Raw genomic sequence first — 18,774 nt, 5'->3', positions numbered from 1 at the left:
ATTGTTGTTGTTTTTTATTATTTTCATTACATTCTCCCTATGATTATATTTATATTACATCATTAATGTCCATTATAACCCCCCATCACAAAAGACAGATACATAACACAGATACATACAACTACATAACTGAAAACTACAAATCTAACCAGGTAATGATAGTGACAGTTAAACACAGCACCAAGATGTTGTAAGAATTTTTTAGAAAGTGTTTGTTTGCAGTCGTCCTACGGGGATCCCATGAAACAAGTTTAAATGTGTCTGTCCATTTGAAACTCTGCTATTCCTGATGTTAGTGTTGAGTTTAACACAGCAGGCACCATAAAGATAAATTAATTCAAACTGTTCAGTGCAAAATAGTATCCACAGTAAATAATATGATATAACGTCATCATACTGTGTGATGAAAAAAAAGTGTATAATGGTTTTAAGAGACTACATAAAATAGTTTTATTCACTTTCTGAGGATTAGAAAAATGTTTCTATACTCACGTCACTCTGAGGCAATGTACGCCATAAAAGATGTTCATTAAGTATTTAGAGATAAAACTGCAGCACACGGAATCCACTTCTCATTTTATGTCACAGTCTTCACAGCCGTATAAGCCCCTCGCAATAAAGTAAAAAAGTCTGCAGTAAAGCCGATATCCCAGCTCATCAGCACACGGAGTCAACGGAGTTTGTTATCGGTGTTAGAATGAATAATGGCTGTGGCTTTGTGTCAATGAACATTTCTGACGTCCCTGACCAAACTGATGAGACAAATCACAGGCAAAAACATAATCTGCTTATAATACCAAAGCAGTGACTGTAGCATGTGATGACCAGCTATTTGAAGTTGGCCGACAGGGCGGAGCGCTCATCAATCTCCATGGTTTCACCGAGGGGACTGTCCTTTCATTCGGTGGAGGGCCCGTCCCATTCAATCATCGACTAACGTCACTGACACAAGCAGGACGTCAATACTGCAGCTACACCATCTATGATCGACTCCATATTCACACTAACTCTTCCTTTTTTCTCTTTTATGGTTAAATGTCTTTTAAAAATTCAACAGCCATTAAAATTTAAAATGAAAATGCTCCTAAAACAACAATGCAGATGTTTCCAGCTGCCTGTCAGGCTCGCTGAATGACTTTCTTACTGACTGACTGACTGACTGACATGAATGTCAAACAGGTCAGATGTGACGGACTGACTGTCAATGTAATGTGACAGTTACAAGTCTTTCCCAGAGGATACGCTCTACACATGTCGGAGAAACTCTATAGCTGTCAAAACAAATAAGCTTCAAGAGCATGAAACACAGAATAAATATGATAAATAATGAACATTTTGTAATAATGAATCCTAACGACCAAACAGATGTTCCCTCTGCTGCCACCAACTGGTTAAAACTTGAGCTTGTCCAACACTTTAATTCCTAACAGGACCCCTCACTGTATGTTCACACCGAAAGCAGCAATTAGAGCGACAATGTGCCCAGGAGTCATTTTCATTTTCTAAGTGAGCCGCCATCTCGTGGCGGCGAGCAGCAGCATGCCCAGGAAAATAAATCTGTAACTTTAACGTTGCTAATTGAAAAGATTTCATGTGGTTAACTTACACCCTACTTGTAGTCAGCTGGCACAAAGATAGCGGTTGACATGTCTGTTTGCTTTAAATACAGAAGGACCAAACATTCCAAACGAACTCGCTGGCTGTCTATTTCATCCACATCAGAGCGCCGACGAACTTCAGCAGCATCCATGACGGGGCAGCCGCTTTTGGAGACTAGCTGTCAGCTTCAGCTAAAACTTACACTTACTTATGAACACGCTCGAATTCAAAAACATTGCATGCTTATTGTTAGCATGTTAGCTAGCCATTCATGAGATTTCAGCTTAAACATAGCCGAGCCTAACACAGTGCAGCTACACTGATAAAGTTGAGTCGGTTCTGCACCATACAGAGTGTTATCTTTAGCTAAATGAAATATTAGAAACTTTTTTAAGCACATTTATCCAGCACTCTGTTGTCGAACCATCCAAACATGTTGTTTCTGGTGAGCATTGCAGCCTCATGAGGCCGTTTCCACAGCTCCACTCTTTAGTCTTGTTGAGTATCTAGAATTAGCACTGAACAATTTTTGGCATTGTACTGAAACATCTGCTGAACACCTGCTGTGGCAGAGGTTCAGTCGCAGTGTTGTTATATGATGCAAAAATGTGATGAAGTATTTATCAGCTAATTTTAACTTAAATTAACTTAATTTGGGGTGTGTGGCACAAAATAGTAAAAACAGAGTGTGTGAGTGTGTAGTTTGGTCTTTACCTGGTGGTGTGTAGGCATCCATGGAGGTCTGGACCACCAGCGAACGCCGCTTCGAAGGCATAGGCACGGCCATCTTCCTCTCTTTGTGCTTGGCCAGGGCCGCCTGCACGGCCTCTGTGTGCACATCTGGAGACAAACATAAGTTAGGTTTTAGAATTTCAGGATAAGATTCATCTTTCAGAGCCTTTTGATTCACAGTGGCACCAAAAATGATCCAACAACCAAAACCAATTTCTACTGATAGAGGCTGAAAACTACAGTATCATGACCAACTACATCCTTTTATTTTTTTAGTTTGCTTAAATATTCATTTTTAAAGTGCTGTAGTAACTTGAATGGTAACTAGAGGGAGGGTAGGTTTACCTGAGGAAATGGTCAATATCAATATAACGTCTCCCTGATATTTAGCACATCCTTTAATGATGGTCTGATTAAATACAATGGACAGAAATGAAAATCATCTGGCTCTAAAGCACAGGACGAGTGATTAGTTCATTAAAGAAACTCCTTCTGTCTCTTCTTTCATATCACAGATGTGGATATTTCTTCAAACCATCAGTGGTGGAAAGTAACAAAGTACATTTACTCAAGTACAATACTATATATTGCTACTTTATTTCAGAGGAAATTATTGTACATGTTACCCCTGTAGTTATCCAATATTTCACAAAATAGATTTGAAATTGGTTCTAATGATCCATATAGATTCAGTAGCAGAACTTTTTTTCATCTTTTCAACTCACACAATCATCTCAGGACCTCTCAGATTCACTTGTGAGCCTTCGAAGAACCACTGGACTAAACTATCAGAACTGTAAAGTTAAAACCTGCAGCAGCTACAGGATAAAATGCTGCTTAAACATTCATATATTAGTTTTAACAAACTAATATAATAATCTTTCTAGTCACAGGGGGCGTTTTGCCTTTATGACACATTTAGCTGATAATACGTCTATATATCTACTTCTGACTGCAGGACTTCTATTTGTACTGGAATATTTTGACACTGTGTAATTCTTCCATTAAACATAGCTGAATAAATAACTAAGAAAAGAAACTGACTTTTCAGGCACTAACAATGGTGGTGGCCTCCAGTCAAAACACTGTGCAGGGGTATTAAGTAATAAAGAACTGAGACCCAGTCCGACAAGCCAGAGCACCGGCTCGGAGGGACGGAGTAGGAAAACAGCAGCAGGACTACCAGCTGGCCTCTGTGTTTGTGCTGCAGTGTTCTTGTTACAATGAGCACCGTGTTCCCATTTCTTCACATTCAGTTTACGTACACAAACATTCCCAGCTCGACAGCAGCTCCCATGAGGCCCTGTGGTTTCCGAGCAGATTAAGTCCAGGGGAGTGTCGGTGAGGACCTTTTTTTTGTAAATGAGTGTTTTGTAGGAGCGAGATAAAGCGCCGCGATACAGCCACAGCTCGGTTTGTTTGAAGGGCGTCCATTGGAAGGAAAACACGCAGCGCCCGACGATGTGGAGGCGGCCGGCTGTCGGCCCGGTAATGACACGAGTAAGACATTTGTCAGAACGAAATGGGCTCACAGATGTACGTTTGTTTGGCTTGTGCGTGCTTATGTAGGAGAAACGGAGGTAATCTAAATCTCAAGTGCACGTTTATTGTCGTGTGGCTGAGTGAGTGTTTGTGTGTGTGGTGTTTAAAGGTGCTTGCATAGCTTTTCTTTTTTTCAGTTTTAATGGGTTAAAAGGTTTTTGTGGGATTTATTTTCTGTGAAACTCAAACAAACCCAAACCCTCCAGCAGCCGGTCCACGGACTCAAACCTTCAGATTGCAGCTTGTTTCTGTTCTTATTGAACTACTGCTTTTCTTTACTGTTAACCCTAAATGTCTCCACAACAAAATCTTACAGATTAATTTTGAATGAGATGCCACTGAAAAGAAGTGGAAATCCTTAGTTAATCCTATATTAATCTTTAGTTGACAACAGATGGAGCAAAATCAAACAATGGATGTTGCGAGAGCCGCGACAGATTTAACAAAAGCTTTTTCCACTGATCTTTGCCAAACGCTGGGTTTGCTGCAGCTCACTGCACACAAGGACTGAGAATATCAACCAGGGCACCACCACATGCCACAATATCCCAAAAAACAGTGGGGGTTCAGGGTAGAGGTCTTCACAGACCTGCAGTAAAAAAAACAAAAACATCAGGTAATATTATATTTAAAACTACAATTACAGCCTCATGGTTTTATCCCTCCGCCAACCAGCCAAGTTGCAGTATGGTCACAACCTCTCCTTCCTGAGTTACTGTGTTGAATAATAGGCAGAAGTGTTTTTGCAGAACATTATGATGTAACAGTGAAGTTGACCTTTGACCTTTTGGATATAAAACATCCTCACTTCATTTTATCCTTATAGCCATTTGAGTTTAATTGTGTCATAATTAGTGAATGAATTTGTGAGTTATGGCCGAAAATGTGTTTTGTGAGGTCACAGTGACCTTTGACCTTCGATGAACAGATTCTAATCAGTTCATCTTTGAGTCCAAGTGAATGTTTGTGCCAAAATTTGAAGAATTCCCCTCAAGGCGTTACTGAGATATCACGTTCACAAGAATGGGATGGACGTCTGTCGCCGGCGCGGAGGCATAAAAAAACAGACTGAAAGTCCAGAAGAGACCAGAGGATCCTGATAGTGGTGGATCTGAACCTCCTTGTTGGCAAGGAACGCCTCCCCTGCACTTCATAGATCACAGCCTCCCTTTTTCTTGTGATGATTATGATGAACCATATGTTTTAGAGATGATAGCAAAGCCACATGGATCCACTCAGGTATTTGACATATTGACACTACACAGACTCAAAACCCACAGCAAAAGAATGGGACCCTCCAGAGGCCAAGTTCTATTTAGTTTCAGTTCATAGTACCCGAGTGAACCATTAAGACAAGATCTGCCCTTTAAGCTAATTAATACACATAAAGTATTTCTATTTCCATGCTTATCTACATATAAGACATGGGTGATATGAATATGACCGCCGTGTATTAAAGTATTAGAGAGTTATAGTGGTAATAAAAGCTGATTTCCTTATTGATATGTAAATTTATGCAGCAGACTTCCAAATTCTAATCACACCATCACCTTTACTGGAAGAATTTATGAAGTCAAATTAAAAAACTCTATCATGTGCTGCTTAAGATGTCAGACAAAACCCACTATGCAAATGAAGTGATTAATGAAGATAATTAACACAGTGATTAGCAAATATTTCGATGCCAGTAGGTGAGGTCACTTCTGCTCTATGTTGATGCAGTTCAAAATCTGTTTCATCTGGTCTGTGTGAGATGGAAGTTTAAGACGCAGATGCACCCACAAAAAGACAAAATGTTCCACAGAGGCGTTGTGACGGCGGGAGATGAAAAGCGAAGCGGTGTCAACACTGCGTCTTACCTGATCTGTAGCGTTCGTCTCTGGAGCCAGAGGACCGCCGGCGGTGGTAGCGGGAGGACGAGGACGGGGTGACGGGTGTTCTCCTCTCCTGGCCCATGGACGGATCCATTCCTGAAACAGAAAGGGTTCAGATTGTAGCCTGAATTCATTTCCAGTCTAAAAGCTAGAACCCTACAAGCTTTGTCCTTTTGTATTTTCTAACATTTCCTTGTGTATTTTGTAATTTTCTTTAATATATACATACTTGTATGTCAATCATAAATAAGATGCTCCTCATCACTCCAGAACTTGGAAATCATCACGATTTCAAGTTTTCATCAGTATCAAAGTAACACACTGATAGTTGGCCATACAGCCATGGGTGCACTACAAAGAGGAACTGCTATTAGCTAATTCAGCATATTCCTCATGGTGCCTAATTGTAAAAAAAATTGACTCAGCAAAAAATCTGGAACATGTACCAAACAGAGTCACCACAAACCAGCCAAGACACATGCAAACACACCCTGTGTAGGAAATCACACTTCCTTCAAGAAAGTTCTCTTCCTTCAGGGAAATTCTGAAAAAAACAGATTTTTCAGTTGCTGTTTGTTTGTTTATTTGTTTTACAGTTTAACAAATAATAAAGATCATACTAATCAAAATGATACCTGTTAACATAAAGTTAAATTCAAAGTACAAAATCCTTTTGAAAATTCTCAGTTCAACTTTATTTATCCCTGTAAGCACAGGGGTCACCACCCAGATCCCAGATATTCACATAGATGGAAGAAAAGGAAAGAGATAGAGCTACTGAGACACACACAGACTCACAGAGAACAACAACAACAACAAAAAACCTCCCTACACTCCAATCAATAAGTCTGATGATAATAACCACCCTGTTACTGACAGCTACGACCACTCCAGAGCTGCTGATCTATGAGCATCCATCTCAGCTTCACACATCCAGCCTCGTATGTCTTCATTAGAGCTCTCAGCGTGGCTCGGAGTATCACTGCTGCTGCTGCTCGGGAGAAAAGCTAAAAGTTGATTAGCCGACCATATAACGACTACCAGCCGGCAGAGGAATATATGAGAGGAGTGGGAAATACCTCGCCTCTGTGTTTTCCTCTCGGGAGTCTGGATGGATGGATCCCCCCCCCCCCCCGACTCTTCTCTCTCCTTTCCCTTTATTTAGTTTCAGTTCATACCAGCACACTCGATTCATACTCTTTATTGTGTGGGTGAGGTTTGTAACATAGCAACTGATGGGAATTCACAAGGTAGCATAACAGAATATAACTTATAATAAATACATATCTACACAAGGAAGTAGGTGACATTCAATAAATAAATCATCCAACATTATCTTCATTCCCCAGTTACACTCCGTCCATCTTGTATTCTCAACGACAGACACTTCAAACACGGCACAGACTCACACACAGGAACACAGTGAAGCTTTAAAGGAAATCAATGCGGGACTCTCATTCATTCCTTTTCTATCAACCACTGCCAATACAGAGACGCTAAGTCCAATAAATAACTGAGGCGGATGAAGACGACACCCATGAGACCCACCAACAGCACCTCAACTACCCTGCAAAGTGACATCCTCAGATTGTAAGATCCCAAGTGTTTTGCTGCACTGCCACCACTTGCTTGGTTTAGACTGGATGCCATGTTTAACATAAATAAGAAGCTACTGTACTGTGATGGCAAAAAAAAAAACAAATAAGAGAAAAAAATACTTTAAAAGTACAAAATGATCAACCATAGGATACGGCACTGGACTAGAACACAAAGGATATGTACAAAATGCTAAATAGAATGTATACATAAGAAAAAAGGATATTGCAAATAAGTAATCTAACATATATAAATGTAATATACAGTCCAAGATATAAAAGCATGTGCTCATATTTTCATATTACATTCATCCAAACTAAGAGGTTATTGATACATTCAATTTATAGATCAGATAGATGAAAAGAAGTAAATTAATCTAAACACTCCTGCACATTGGTACATATACTTATTTATTTATATCTATCAATTTTTCCACTGTGTACTTGTGGAGTTTCTGTGTATTTTTGTCTTTTGTATTTCATTGTATTTTATTGTATTTTAATTCAGCTGCTATGCCAGTTTAATTTCCCTCTGGGGATTAATAAAGTCATCTATGTATCTAAATGTGTATGAAGGGAAATAACAGTTGACATTTGCATGATGAGTAATGGAAGATCTTTCTTTTCTTTTTTTTTTTAAGTCTCCCAATTCTGTAAAAGTGTTCCCAACAGTGTAAATATCTTAGAAACATGAAACATTAAAGTTGATTTATTTTTTTACTTTACAGACTCTCGGCTGTTCTTGGTGTATAACTGACGGTTTGTGGTGTAGTTTCCAGATCAAAGGCAGTGAAGGAAAGCTAACAAAGGTCTGAATTAATCATAAAAAAAGAAAATCACGCTACATGACTCTCAGCCTGTTCTGAATATGAGATGAACTGTGTAGCAATGTTCTCAGAGGGAAGGTACATAAATGCCGAAGAATGTGTTAAGAGAGTGGTTGATCTCATTTGGGTTACACCAGTGGGATTCGCTTCAAACCAGGATGTAGTCCTAGCCCCTCTTACTACAAACAAACAAGAGTTGTGAATATTACAGCACTTGGACTGACGACTAACTCCTTCATTAGACAGGTGTGCCAATGGAACATCTGAACTGTGGAACCAAAACAATTCTTTTACCAATATCTTACTTTGAATAATGTGAATCATATTTTTCATTTCAAGTGTACATACAAGAACTTTGGCTGAATAAAGTATTATTTGAAATAATATGCAAATAAACAGTTGAGTTTCTCTGGTGGTCACCCAAAGATCAGGGCAGTATTAGTTTGAAACTTAACCTCGTTTGTCAGAAATGTGGAGAGTCGGCTAAAAACATAATGGAAAATTTAATGTGGAAAGGTAGCTGCCAAGTGAGAGTGTAGTCATAATTATGTTTTACTCACTCCATAAAATTTGCAGGGTCGGACAGATGAACACCTCACCTTTGTGAAACCGCCTTTTCATTGCCCAAATATTGATGAAAATGCCAACACTCCTGTTTCACCAAACATGGATGTTTTATATTTTTAGTGTTTTATGACATAAACTTGGCTTTTGTCCATTTTGCCCTTCTCATTACAAATGAACTGCGCCACAATTTGCTTCCGATATACACTCAGTTGTCAGTTTCTTGGGTACACTCAGTGCACTTGGGTACACTCAGTGCAGTCTAATACAGTAATAAATCCTCTCTTTGTGCGTTGATTGAATGAGGGTTAGGCTAAATGGCCAAAGCAACTCTCTGTTTAATGCAATACAGTTCAATAGCAGCACAAACTGCAGCCTCACAAAGCTGAATCAACACCTCTCTAAAACAGTTTTAACAAAAACTGAACCTTATAACCTCCATGAAGGAGGATTTGTTGAAAAACTAGGCCAAATAGGCATATTTGTTAAGACTACTCACAAAACATCCCTATTGGACAAAACCAAGGTCAACATCTACCAACAGTCGTTTCTATCAACACCAGATTATGTTTGTTATACATTTAAAACAGTCCCCAGACAAGTTTGTTTGTCATTACTGACAGGATACAGGCAAAAATGTGAGCAGCAACATTCTTGTAATGACATAGATGTTACACATATTTCATTTGCTTTTCCTGTTAGAGAACAGTGAAGTCATGAGTGTTTATGCCAACTCGATAAATGTTCAATCACTGTGTCAGATTCTGATGTGCGCTGCCAATGACAATCAAACCAGAAAATGCGGATATTCAACTAACAAGACAATGCTCAAAAATTCCATAAAGTTGGACTCAAAAGTCAGTGAGTTATTCAGGTTAGTCTAAGTGTGGATGACGTATGGGTCCAAACTGGGTTTCAAACTATTCCCTGGAAATGCGTCTTTCATTTGGTACTAAAACAGAAGTTCGAGTGGAACAGCGCCATTGCCAATTAATTAACTCCTATTTACTGCTTGTGCCAGCTAGTATTTTAGTCAGGGCACAGCAGGTCAGCAACAAGTGAATAAAATGAAGCTTGTAATTTCAAGGAATTTCCTATAATGAGGACCAAGTTTCATCATTCTCTTTCAGGAAACACCTTGAAAATTATTCAGAGCAGACCCACAAAATAAAGTGTTACTCATGTAGTGTCACCCCTGAAACAGCGGGGAGGTAACAAAGAAAGAGAGGTTTAAGGTTATCTGTTTGTGAAACATAATATATTTATATCTATTTCAAACTGAAGTATGTCCCTTACCCTTCACTGTTTTGAGGGGTTGTGGTGACTAGTTACCACGTGGTATAAGGTTTTACAGACCAAAGAAATACAGAAAATTCATAAAATATCATAAATATCATACTATTTACCTCCCCAGTATTAGGAGTGGTGAGACCTCTATCAATAGCTATATCATAAATTTCCAAAGCACTTTTTCTTACATGGTTTAGTTTTCATACATAGTAACGGAGGTTTCTGTCATCATAAATTTTTCACAATACTGCCTATTCTTTGACTGACAGGAGACCAAAGCAAAAAACGCTTCATACCCAAAGGGATCTTCAGTAACTCCTGTCTATTTGAGCTTACAAACCTCAGCTGAGGCTCCTTCTGAAAGCCAAAGTCCAGCATAGAGAGGCTGAGTGAATGTGGTCTGGACTCTGTGGAGGAGAGTCATGGTTTCAGAGACGCTGTAGAAGGACAGAACACCTGCTCTGTGATCCAGGTACACTCCTACTCTGGAGGACAACGTGGCTTGGATCGGAATTTTTATGTTGCTATGCCTGAATTCATAACTATTTTTGAAACAATCTAATGCCCAAGACTTGTCATTTTGTCCAAAGACACATTCACTGAATTCCCCTGCTCTGCTGATATTCTTGTATGCGACTGCTACTAAAACTCCTCTCCCACTCCTCTCCACCTCCCAGTAGCAACATCCAGTTAGACTCTCTCTACTCAGGACCTGCCAGGAATATGCAAACCTTTCTGGATGAAGAAAATATTTCTGTTCTTCTCTCACGTATGCTACCTCTCTTTTTCCCTTCGATATTGACAGATGTGTATTTGCTGTGTTTGGATCCAGTGTAATTTGACATGCATGTTTTAAGAAGTCAGCTCTGGTCCTGGGCTCTGGTTGTGACAGTGAAACATCCACTTCAGTCACTGTCAGTGAGATGTTTGTCCATGTGTCTCTCAGAATGTCCTGTAGTTTATCTCTGAGCTGTGACACAGCTGCTGTCACGTCCTCAAAGTATCTCAGAGGACGGATATTGATGCTGGATGAGTCTGTAGATTCACTGAGTCGTGACAGTGAGGGGTAGTTGTGTAGAAACTGGGTGTGATCCTCTGTGTGTGAGAGCTGCTTCAGCTCAGCGTCTTTCCTCTTCAGCTCAGTGATCTCCTGCTCCAGCTTCTCCTGAAGCTCTTTGACTCGACTCACTTCAGTTTCCTGCTGGGATCTGATCTGCTGCTTCACATCAGAGCTTCTTTTCTCCATGAGACGGATCAGCTCAGTGAAGATCTTCTCACTGTCCCCCACTGCTTCATCAGCAGAGCCATTGATGGCCTCCACCTCCTGTTGAAGCACCTTCATATCTTTGTCTCTGTCCTGGATTCTCTGCTGGATTTGTTGTCGACTCAGCTGGAGCTCTCTCTGCCTCTCAGTCCTTTCTGCTGCAGCTGAGACTGTGTCGTGGCCTTTATGTTCATCCACAGAGCAGAGATAACAGATACACTGCTGATCAGTGCGGCAGAACATCTTCATCACCTCATCATGACGAGAGCAGATGTTCTCCTGGAGCTTCTTGGAGGGCTCCACCAGCTTGTGTTTTTCAAATGTAGGTGATTGAAAATGAGGTTGGAGGTGTTGCTCACAGTAAGAGACCAGACACATCAAACAGGATTTGACAGCTTTCAGTTTTCTCCCAGTGCAGAAATCACAGGCCACATCTTCAGGTCCAGCATAGCAGTGATCAGCAGGAGCAGCTTGGAGTCCAGTCTTCTTCAGCTCCTCCACTACACATGCTATCATTGGATTTTTTACCAAGGCAGGCCTCGGTATGAAGGTCTGCCTACAGTGAGGACAGTTGAACATCCCCCTACGATTCTGTTCATCAAAGTGGTCCTTGATGCAGGTCATGCAGTAGCTGTGACCACAAGGAACAGTCACTGGATCATTGAGTAGATCCAGACAGATTAAGCAGCAGAAATTTGCTCGATCAAGTTGAATCCCTTGTGCCATGTTACTTTACTTTTGTCTGATTAAAAAGTGATAAATGACTGTGGGAGCTTGACTTTATTTGAACACATTAGAGGGGGAGGGCTTTGCAGGCTTTGCTTCATTCCAGAATGAGGAGTGGCTCTGAAGAGGAAGGTTGTACTCGGTTTGAGTAAAGTCTGATCAAACAGGTTTGCCGCATTATGGTAATAGTCAGACCAATGGTATGAGTGATTATAGAAAATGAATCATACTGAATCAGATGGTTAAATGGAGGTGTGTACCGAAAAAAGGTTAGGTTATGGGTTAGACACAATTAGTTTGTGGTTCGGTGTAGGTAATATCATAGTAAGTATCAGCAAGTCAGTGGCAAATGCCATAACCACAGGGAATGTTGTATCTATGTTCTCAGCAGTACAACTACTGCTAACTAACTGTAAGAACACGTGAATCCAACCAACATACCCTGTATGGAGAAAACTATGCCAGAGAACTCCATTAAGACACTTTTCTCCTGAGTGGTTGTGGATTGGGAAATGATGAACTTTGCTTTGCGTCATTGCTATAGGGAATGGAAATGAATTAAATGCCACTGATATTTGGGAACCACACTGCAAACTGAAGTCTCTGCTGACAGTGAGAAGCAGGATGATGGCTTTCTCAAATGGGTTGAACGTGGGTTGAACAGACCATAGGCATGTCAGCTGTCTGAAAAGGGGGTAACACTCTGTGTGTTCTGTTGGGTAAACTGTCAGAATATGAAGTCTACTGGTCCTTGTATAAATGGAACAAAAGCTCATGTCCACATTTCTTGGTAATTAGTCACCCATGGTCTCGGTGTTGGACTCCAGGGAGGTTGCACTTTTCCAACAATTCTGTTTCAGATTTGATTGTCTCATGCCAAAGTAAGGGTAAGATGAAGATGGCGCATTATCCATATGTTAGAGTGACAAAGTTTGTTTGCTTCAGGAGGTGTCTAGACCCATCCTTGGAGACAGCATCAGTATCTCAGATACCCATGGGCAGATCAGAATAGAGTTGCTCCTCCTTCAAGTTTAATGGATCAATGGGGATCAAGAAAACCCCTGGACAACTCCCTGATGAGGTATTGTGGACACATCCAACAAGTAAAGACTCTAGGGCAGAACCAAACCATGATGGAGGGATTATACCCCCTCTGGTCAAGCCAACCGTAAGGACCTACAAAGATAAGGTGGGGGAAGTGCCTGTGATGATGTGTGGATTGACTTTACATCACTAATGCCCAGGTCTAACAGGGGGAGAAATTATTTCATCTCTACTGCAATCAAATTACTAGATGCCAATAATAAAAATTGGTGGATGACGATGGTGATGTTGTTTCAGCCCTCGATGATTGGCTTAGATGATGATGGCTTGATGTACTCTACTTTCTCAAGTTATTACTGTAAGAATTTTGCTTAATGTAAGTGTCTGTGGTGAGTTTTAGCAATTGTTTTATATGCTTTGTGCATTTTATTGCATACTTTATTGGAAAAGTAAAAAGTCAAAACCCAAAGGTTTTTAAAACCTTCCTACAAAATCTATGGGTGACTTTACCATCGCTAAACCTAAGTTCTTCTTGTCTATGACTAAAAACTGTACGTTATGTAGTTTACTTATGTAAAGTATTTTCACTTCCTTTTTGGCTGATGTTGAGAGGACAGCGTGCTGGATCTCATGATATCAAATTTCTTTCTGAGTAAACTAAGCCTCATCTTTAATGTGAAACCGTGTAAATCTGAGTAACTGAGGGAAATCCACTCCACTGAACACTGTAAATGATTTAATCAAACTATATCAGCCTGACTGTGCACTGAGCAGAGCAGATTAACAGGTCTTAGAGCTAAATCATATCACAGGGAAGGGAATGTGTCGCCGGTGGGTGTGCGTGTGTGTGTTTGACAGGGAGAAAGGGAGTATTGTGTTGTAAGTGTAAGGGGGTCTGAAAATGAGAAAAAGGGGGGTATTGTGTGCATTTATATGCACAAATGTGTGTTACGGGTGCATGGGAATAAAAAATTGATTTGCAGGACTGAAAAACGAATAAGAACTGTTGGGTGAGGATGTTACAGCTCAGTGTGTGTGTGTGTGTGTGTGTGTGTGTGTGCGCATTGCGGGGTATGTGTGTCATCCGGTCCCCCATAGCGAACTGGGGACGACCCCCCACTGGGCTTAGATGTGAATACCACACATTTTCTTCATCCCACACCCCTCATTCCTTCCCATAATGCACTTCCTGACATTCCCCCACCCTAAGGGGACGCACACACATGCACGCACGCACGCACACACACACACACACACACACACACACACACACACACACACACACACACACACCAGTATGTTCCAGTAACAGCTTTGGCAGTGCCAGTGTGTCTGCTGCTCTCCAGTGACGCTCCAGTCCCATCCTCAGCAGTCAGTCAGTCAGTTGCGGTGTGTTGCCCGCTCCCCTCAACAAGTCTTACTGTAAAATGGACTTTTAGATCATTTGCGGTTGGACTGAATCACATCCATCTGTGTTGTATTACCAAAAACTACTCAGCTGGTGAGGATTTATTAAATGTGCAAGGATCAGAATGCTTTAGGAAGAAAACCAAACCCTGACAGGGCATATTGTGAGTACGGAGGAGAAAAACATCTGATTAAATAACTGGGTTTTCTTGTAACATTGCAGTTTCAAACCCTGCAGCCCTCCTAAGACCACAACAGTACCTGCTTCATATTTCTCTCTGTGTAAAACCAGCAGTTTCATTTCCAAATTGTTCATAGCTTTGGCCTTTTGGCAAAGTCAAAAAGTCTTTTCACTGTGTGTTAAATATCCTGGACAAAGTGTCCACGGGAAGAAAAGAAATAATGCTCTCCAAAGAGGAAAAAAGAAAGAGTTGGATTTCATGTACAAAAAACCACCTTAATTCCACTCTTTCACTCCTTCAAGGACAGTCAGAGTGTAAAATAGTCCCGTTCAGAAGAGGACAAACAGTTGAAACTGAGAGAATAGACTTCGACAGATTCACGGTGGAAAACTTGTTGCTGCTTTGTTGTAAGAAGGTCAGCACCTCATCCATGTCGATCACCATCACCAAACATAAGTTACTTTCCAGTACTTTTTAAGTGTGAGCAGTCGAACAACAAGAACAGTCGCCCTGGTCAATGTTACGACAGAAATAATAGTGTGTAATATGCCAAAATAGTTAAGAGTAAAAACAGTCTTTTAATTTTTTAAACCTTTAATGTGCATATAATTCTTTTCTCACTGTATCTATTCTTTGTATGTTGTTGTTTCAATTTGCAACCTTTTCACATCATCTGTTTGCCTTGATCTTATCTTGATCATATCTATCACAAGAAGTGATATTTCATATATGTAGGTAAAACCAGAAAGCTTTCTTCTCATTTATTTGCTATAATTTTGTATATTTCTAAAAGGTGCTGTGATTACACACGTCAGCTCAGTGCTTCATGAGCTGGCATTTAATGAAAGCGCAGAAAAGTCAGTTTTACCTGGTGCTTGAGGGAAATAGGCTCCAATCAGCTTGGATCGCTTCTTCTCATAGCCCTTCTGTGTGATATCACCTGCCACAGAAAGACAGAGAGAAAGCCACATTAACTTTCCACATTTTATTTTATATTTATTTATCTATTTTTTATAACTATATATTATTAACCAACATATGTAACATTAAATACAATAATATAATTATGTATCACTAAAATAAACAGCATAAAATACAACAATAATATCGATAATATTGATAATATCGTGATATACGGGCTGGACTGTATGGAGATATCACCCCGGCTTAACTAAATTGTGCGTATGCCGCTGAAAGTCCAAGACAACACAACACAGTGAGAAGGAGAAAGCTGTTTGACTTATCACATTCTGCCTCGTCATTCTTTCCACTCAACCAAGACCAGATGGTGCAGTGTGTGTGCGTAAGTGTGAAGCTAAAAGTTTTGCAGGTGCACTTAATTCACCATTCACGGCGTGACGAACCACCTCAAAACTTGCTGACCGATCTCCCCGAGGGAAGTGATAAATCAAGGCTATACATGAAGTGTCATCAGCAGATTTCCAAGCAGCACAAAGCACATCTGAATCCAATAGCTCTTTTATAAATGATTGTTGGCGTTGCGTTTTAACCCCCGGGGAACACCAGACGGGTGGAGTTCATTTCCAAAGAAAGTTTTGAGAGGAGAGAGAGAGACAGAGAGAGAGACGGGATCTGAATGTGTTTAACCCCACCCATCTCAAACTCCACGTGATAGAAAACAAAGACTACAAGTCCCTGACAGATACTTCCTGGGTGACATAATGCAGCAATTTTAGAAGCAGAAAGCAAAGGAGAGAGGCATCATGGGAATTGGAGTTTTAAATGCCTACAGAAGCACCAGAGACATTTTCCTTGACAGCGAATGAACAGAGAAAAAAATGTTAAAAAGTAATGAAGGGTTGAGTGTGAAAGCAGAGGACAGGCAGACAGCGGGGGGACGTGGGTAATGCAGTTTGTAATGTGTTGAGTGGCGGTGATGGGTTTGTCTGTGAAGATTAACAATCAATACCTGTCTGTCAAACTGGTAATGAGATTGGAGGGATTGAGCGGGGGGGTTGGGGGTTAGATAGGGGTGGGGGGCAGTCAATGGGGAACAAGCTTTAATAAACATGAGTGTATTAGATGGAAATACTCTGGAACTGTTTGTTTGTGTGTTTTCCCGTCTTACTGAGGAGGAGGAGGCAAGAAACAAAGGAGGACAAAGAAGGTGAGGAAACAACTCATTCCTACAATATTACAATGCTAGTCTCATCTCATCATACTTGTGTGTTTCATTGATTTATGTCTGTCTCGTGTTGGTGGTTAAAAATATGAGAGCCTCAGTATCTTGGTTAAGTCTGGACATTTGGAATCAGCCTGAGAGGAGGGAAGGAGGGAGGAGGAGGAGGGAGGGAGGGAGGGAGGGGACAAGAAACAGGAAGAGGAAAACTTTTTTTTTTAAAAATGACGATGATGAATAAATCGACTTTCTTCGCTCTTTGATGCCTTTTAAATGTGATAATTATTTAATAATAATAATAATAATTATTATTATTATTATTATACAATTATTTTGTCTACCTCCTACACTTGTGTCAAACACAGCCATGCTTCCTTATCATGCATAAACTTTTTGCTCACGTTACAATTTAATCACAGCATTTCATTTCATTTTATTTGAATGTCCATGTTCCACGCTGCACTTGTTATGGGGAACTGCGCTTCAGTTTGGTGTATTCGTCTATAATCGGACCACTCTGGTGCCCTAGGTGTGTATTGTTCTATGAATAGAATAAAAGCAAACCACTTAAATGCCCAAATCTTAACAGTAAATATCATGCAGCCTAAATGTGAGTTCTCACACAGTCAGTTTTTGTGAAGATGACGACTGATGAAGAATTCATGGATTTCTATGAGTCGAGGATGAAGTAAAAGATAAATTCAGAGAAAATCAGAGTGAAGAGCATCGCCTGACTCGAGCTGTGGGAGTTGCGTGAAACGGACCAGAGTGACGCTAAATCTGCAGCGGATTTGTCGAACACGGAAAAAGCTGTTTGCGCGGCTGACTTGACAAATCCTTCTTAAACACACAAACATGTGACTAACTGGCTCGGATCAAGAATCCAACTGTGGGCACAGACGTCATCGGTGACAATGTCAGCAATGTGTGTGTGTGTGTGTGTGTGTGTGTGTGTGTGTGTGTGTGTGTGTGTGTGTGTGTGTGTTTGTGTCTCCAGTAGCGTGAAGATGAGGCACATGGCAATAATTAGCATCTCTGGTAGGGGATCTAAGTTCCCTGCAGAGAGAAAGAGAAACTGGCAAAAGCTTCGGTTTGAAAAGACAAAAAAAGAGACTTCTAGGGAAGTGGAGACACATGGGACAGAGAGAGGGAGATACTGACTTGTTGCTGTGAGACACACACACACACACACACACACAGACACACACACAGACAGACACACAGACACAGACACAGACACACACACACACACACACACACACACACACACACACACACACACACACACACACACACACACACACACACACACACATACACACACACACACAGTGACCAACCATCTTGACTTAATTGGGATTATCCGGAAAGAAGAGTCAGAGAGAAATGAAAGTGTCAGTCAGAGAGCTGATTCAGTTAGGTACTGTAACAGTTCAGTGTTAGCAATCTCCATCCAATCTCCTCCACTGAGACAGGCAGTCAGTTAGCCTGCCAGTCAAACAGTCACTCAGTGAGACAGGCAGCCAATCAGCCGGTCAGGAGCCAATATATGGAGGATAAATACTGTTAAATGAGAGCTGCATTTTTTTTTTTTTTTTTAAAGTTGGCCAGCCTGACACATCTGTATCTGTATCTGTTACATGATGACTTGATGTGATGATTGAGCATCATTTCTATCGGTTATGATCGCAATGTATTCATCAAATTAATCATGGTGATACTGGAAAACATTTACCTCGTCACAACAAAGTCCAACCGTTGAAGAAACACAATCAAGTCATGTGATCAGACAAGTTGTTAACAAACCAAAAGTGTAACAGGATTATCTGAACCACCGGTTCCCAACCGGGGACTCAAACCACATAAAGGGGTCCCAAAAGAAATCTGAGGGTTCAACCGAAGACGAGAGGTACGAGAAATTTTTTTAAGTTTCTGCAGGTCTCTAGAAATCCATTAAATTAAACAATCCGGGAAGAAAACGGCTGACA

At 40.6% G+C, this 18,774-nt stretch overlaps 2 protein-coding genes across 12 annotated transcripts in view; both read right to left on the bottom strand.

The window, feature by feature from the left end:
- The window catches only part of LOC130178837 (disco-interacting protein 2 homolog C), a 204,267-nt gene that overhangs the window by 81,495 nt on the left and 103,998 nt on the right, over positions 1-18,774 (bottom strand). For 10 of the 11 annotated variants that reach the window (XM_056391367.1, XM_056391365.1, XM_056391368.1 and 7 more), the window contains exons 2-4: positions 15,515-15,586; positions 5,733-5,843; positions 2,314-2,439 (exon numbers count right to left, since the gene is read on the bottom strand). In XM_056391367.1, the coding sequence (XP_056247342.1) occupies positions 2,314-2,439; positions 5,733-5,843; positions 15,515-15,586 (309 nt within the window). The remainder of the gene's footprint in view (positions 1-2,313; positions 2,440-5,732; positions 5,844-15,514; positions 15,587-18,774) is intronic. The other variant, XM_056391372.1, reaches the window with a different exon arrangement.
- LOC130178838 (tripartite motif-containing protein 16-like) lies at positions 10,331-12,013 on the bottom strand. The gene has a single exon (XM_056391377.1). It carries the CDS (start codon positions 12,011-12,013, stop codon positions 10,346-10,348), a length of 1,668 nt encoding a protein of 555 aa, XP_056247352.1. The 3' UTR covers positions 10,331-10,345.

This window comes from Seriola aureovittata, chromosome 12 (assembly GCF_021018895.1).
Source record: "Seriola aureovittata isolate HTS-2021-v1 ecotype China chromosome 12, ASM2101889v1, whole genome shotgun sequence".
Lineage (NCBI taxonomy): Eukaryota > Metazoa > Chordata > Actinopteri > Carangiformes > Carangidae > Seriola > Seriola aureovittata.
This window is presented reverse-complemented; position numbering and strand designations above follow the sequence as displayed.

Excerpts from the sequence above, each read along its gene's own strand:
- LOC130178838 (XM_056391377.1), bottom strand. The coding sequence starts at position 12,013 with ATGGCACAAGGGATTCAACTTGATCGAGCAAATTTCTGCTGCTTAATC.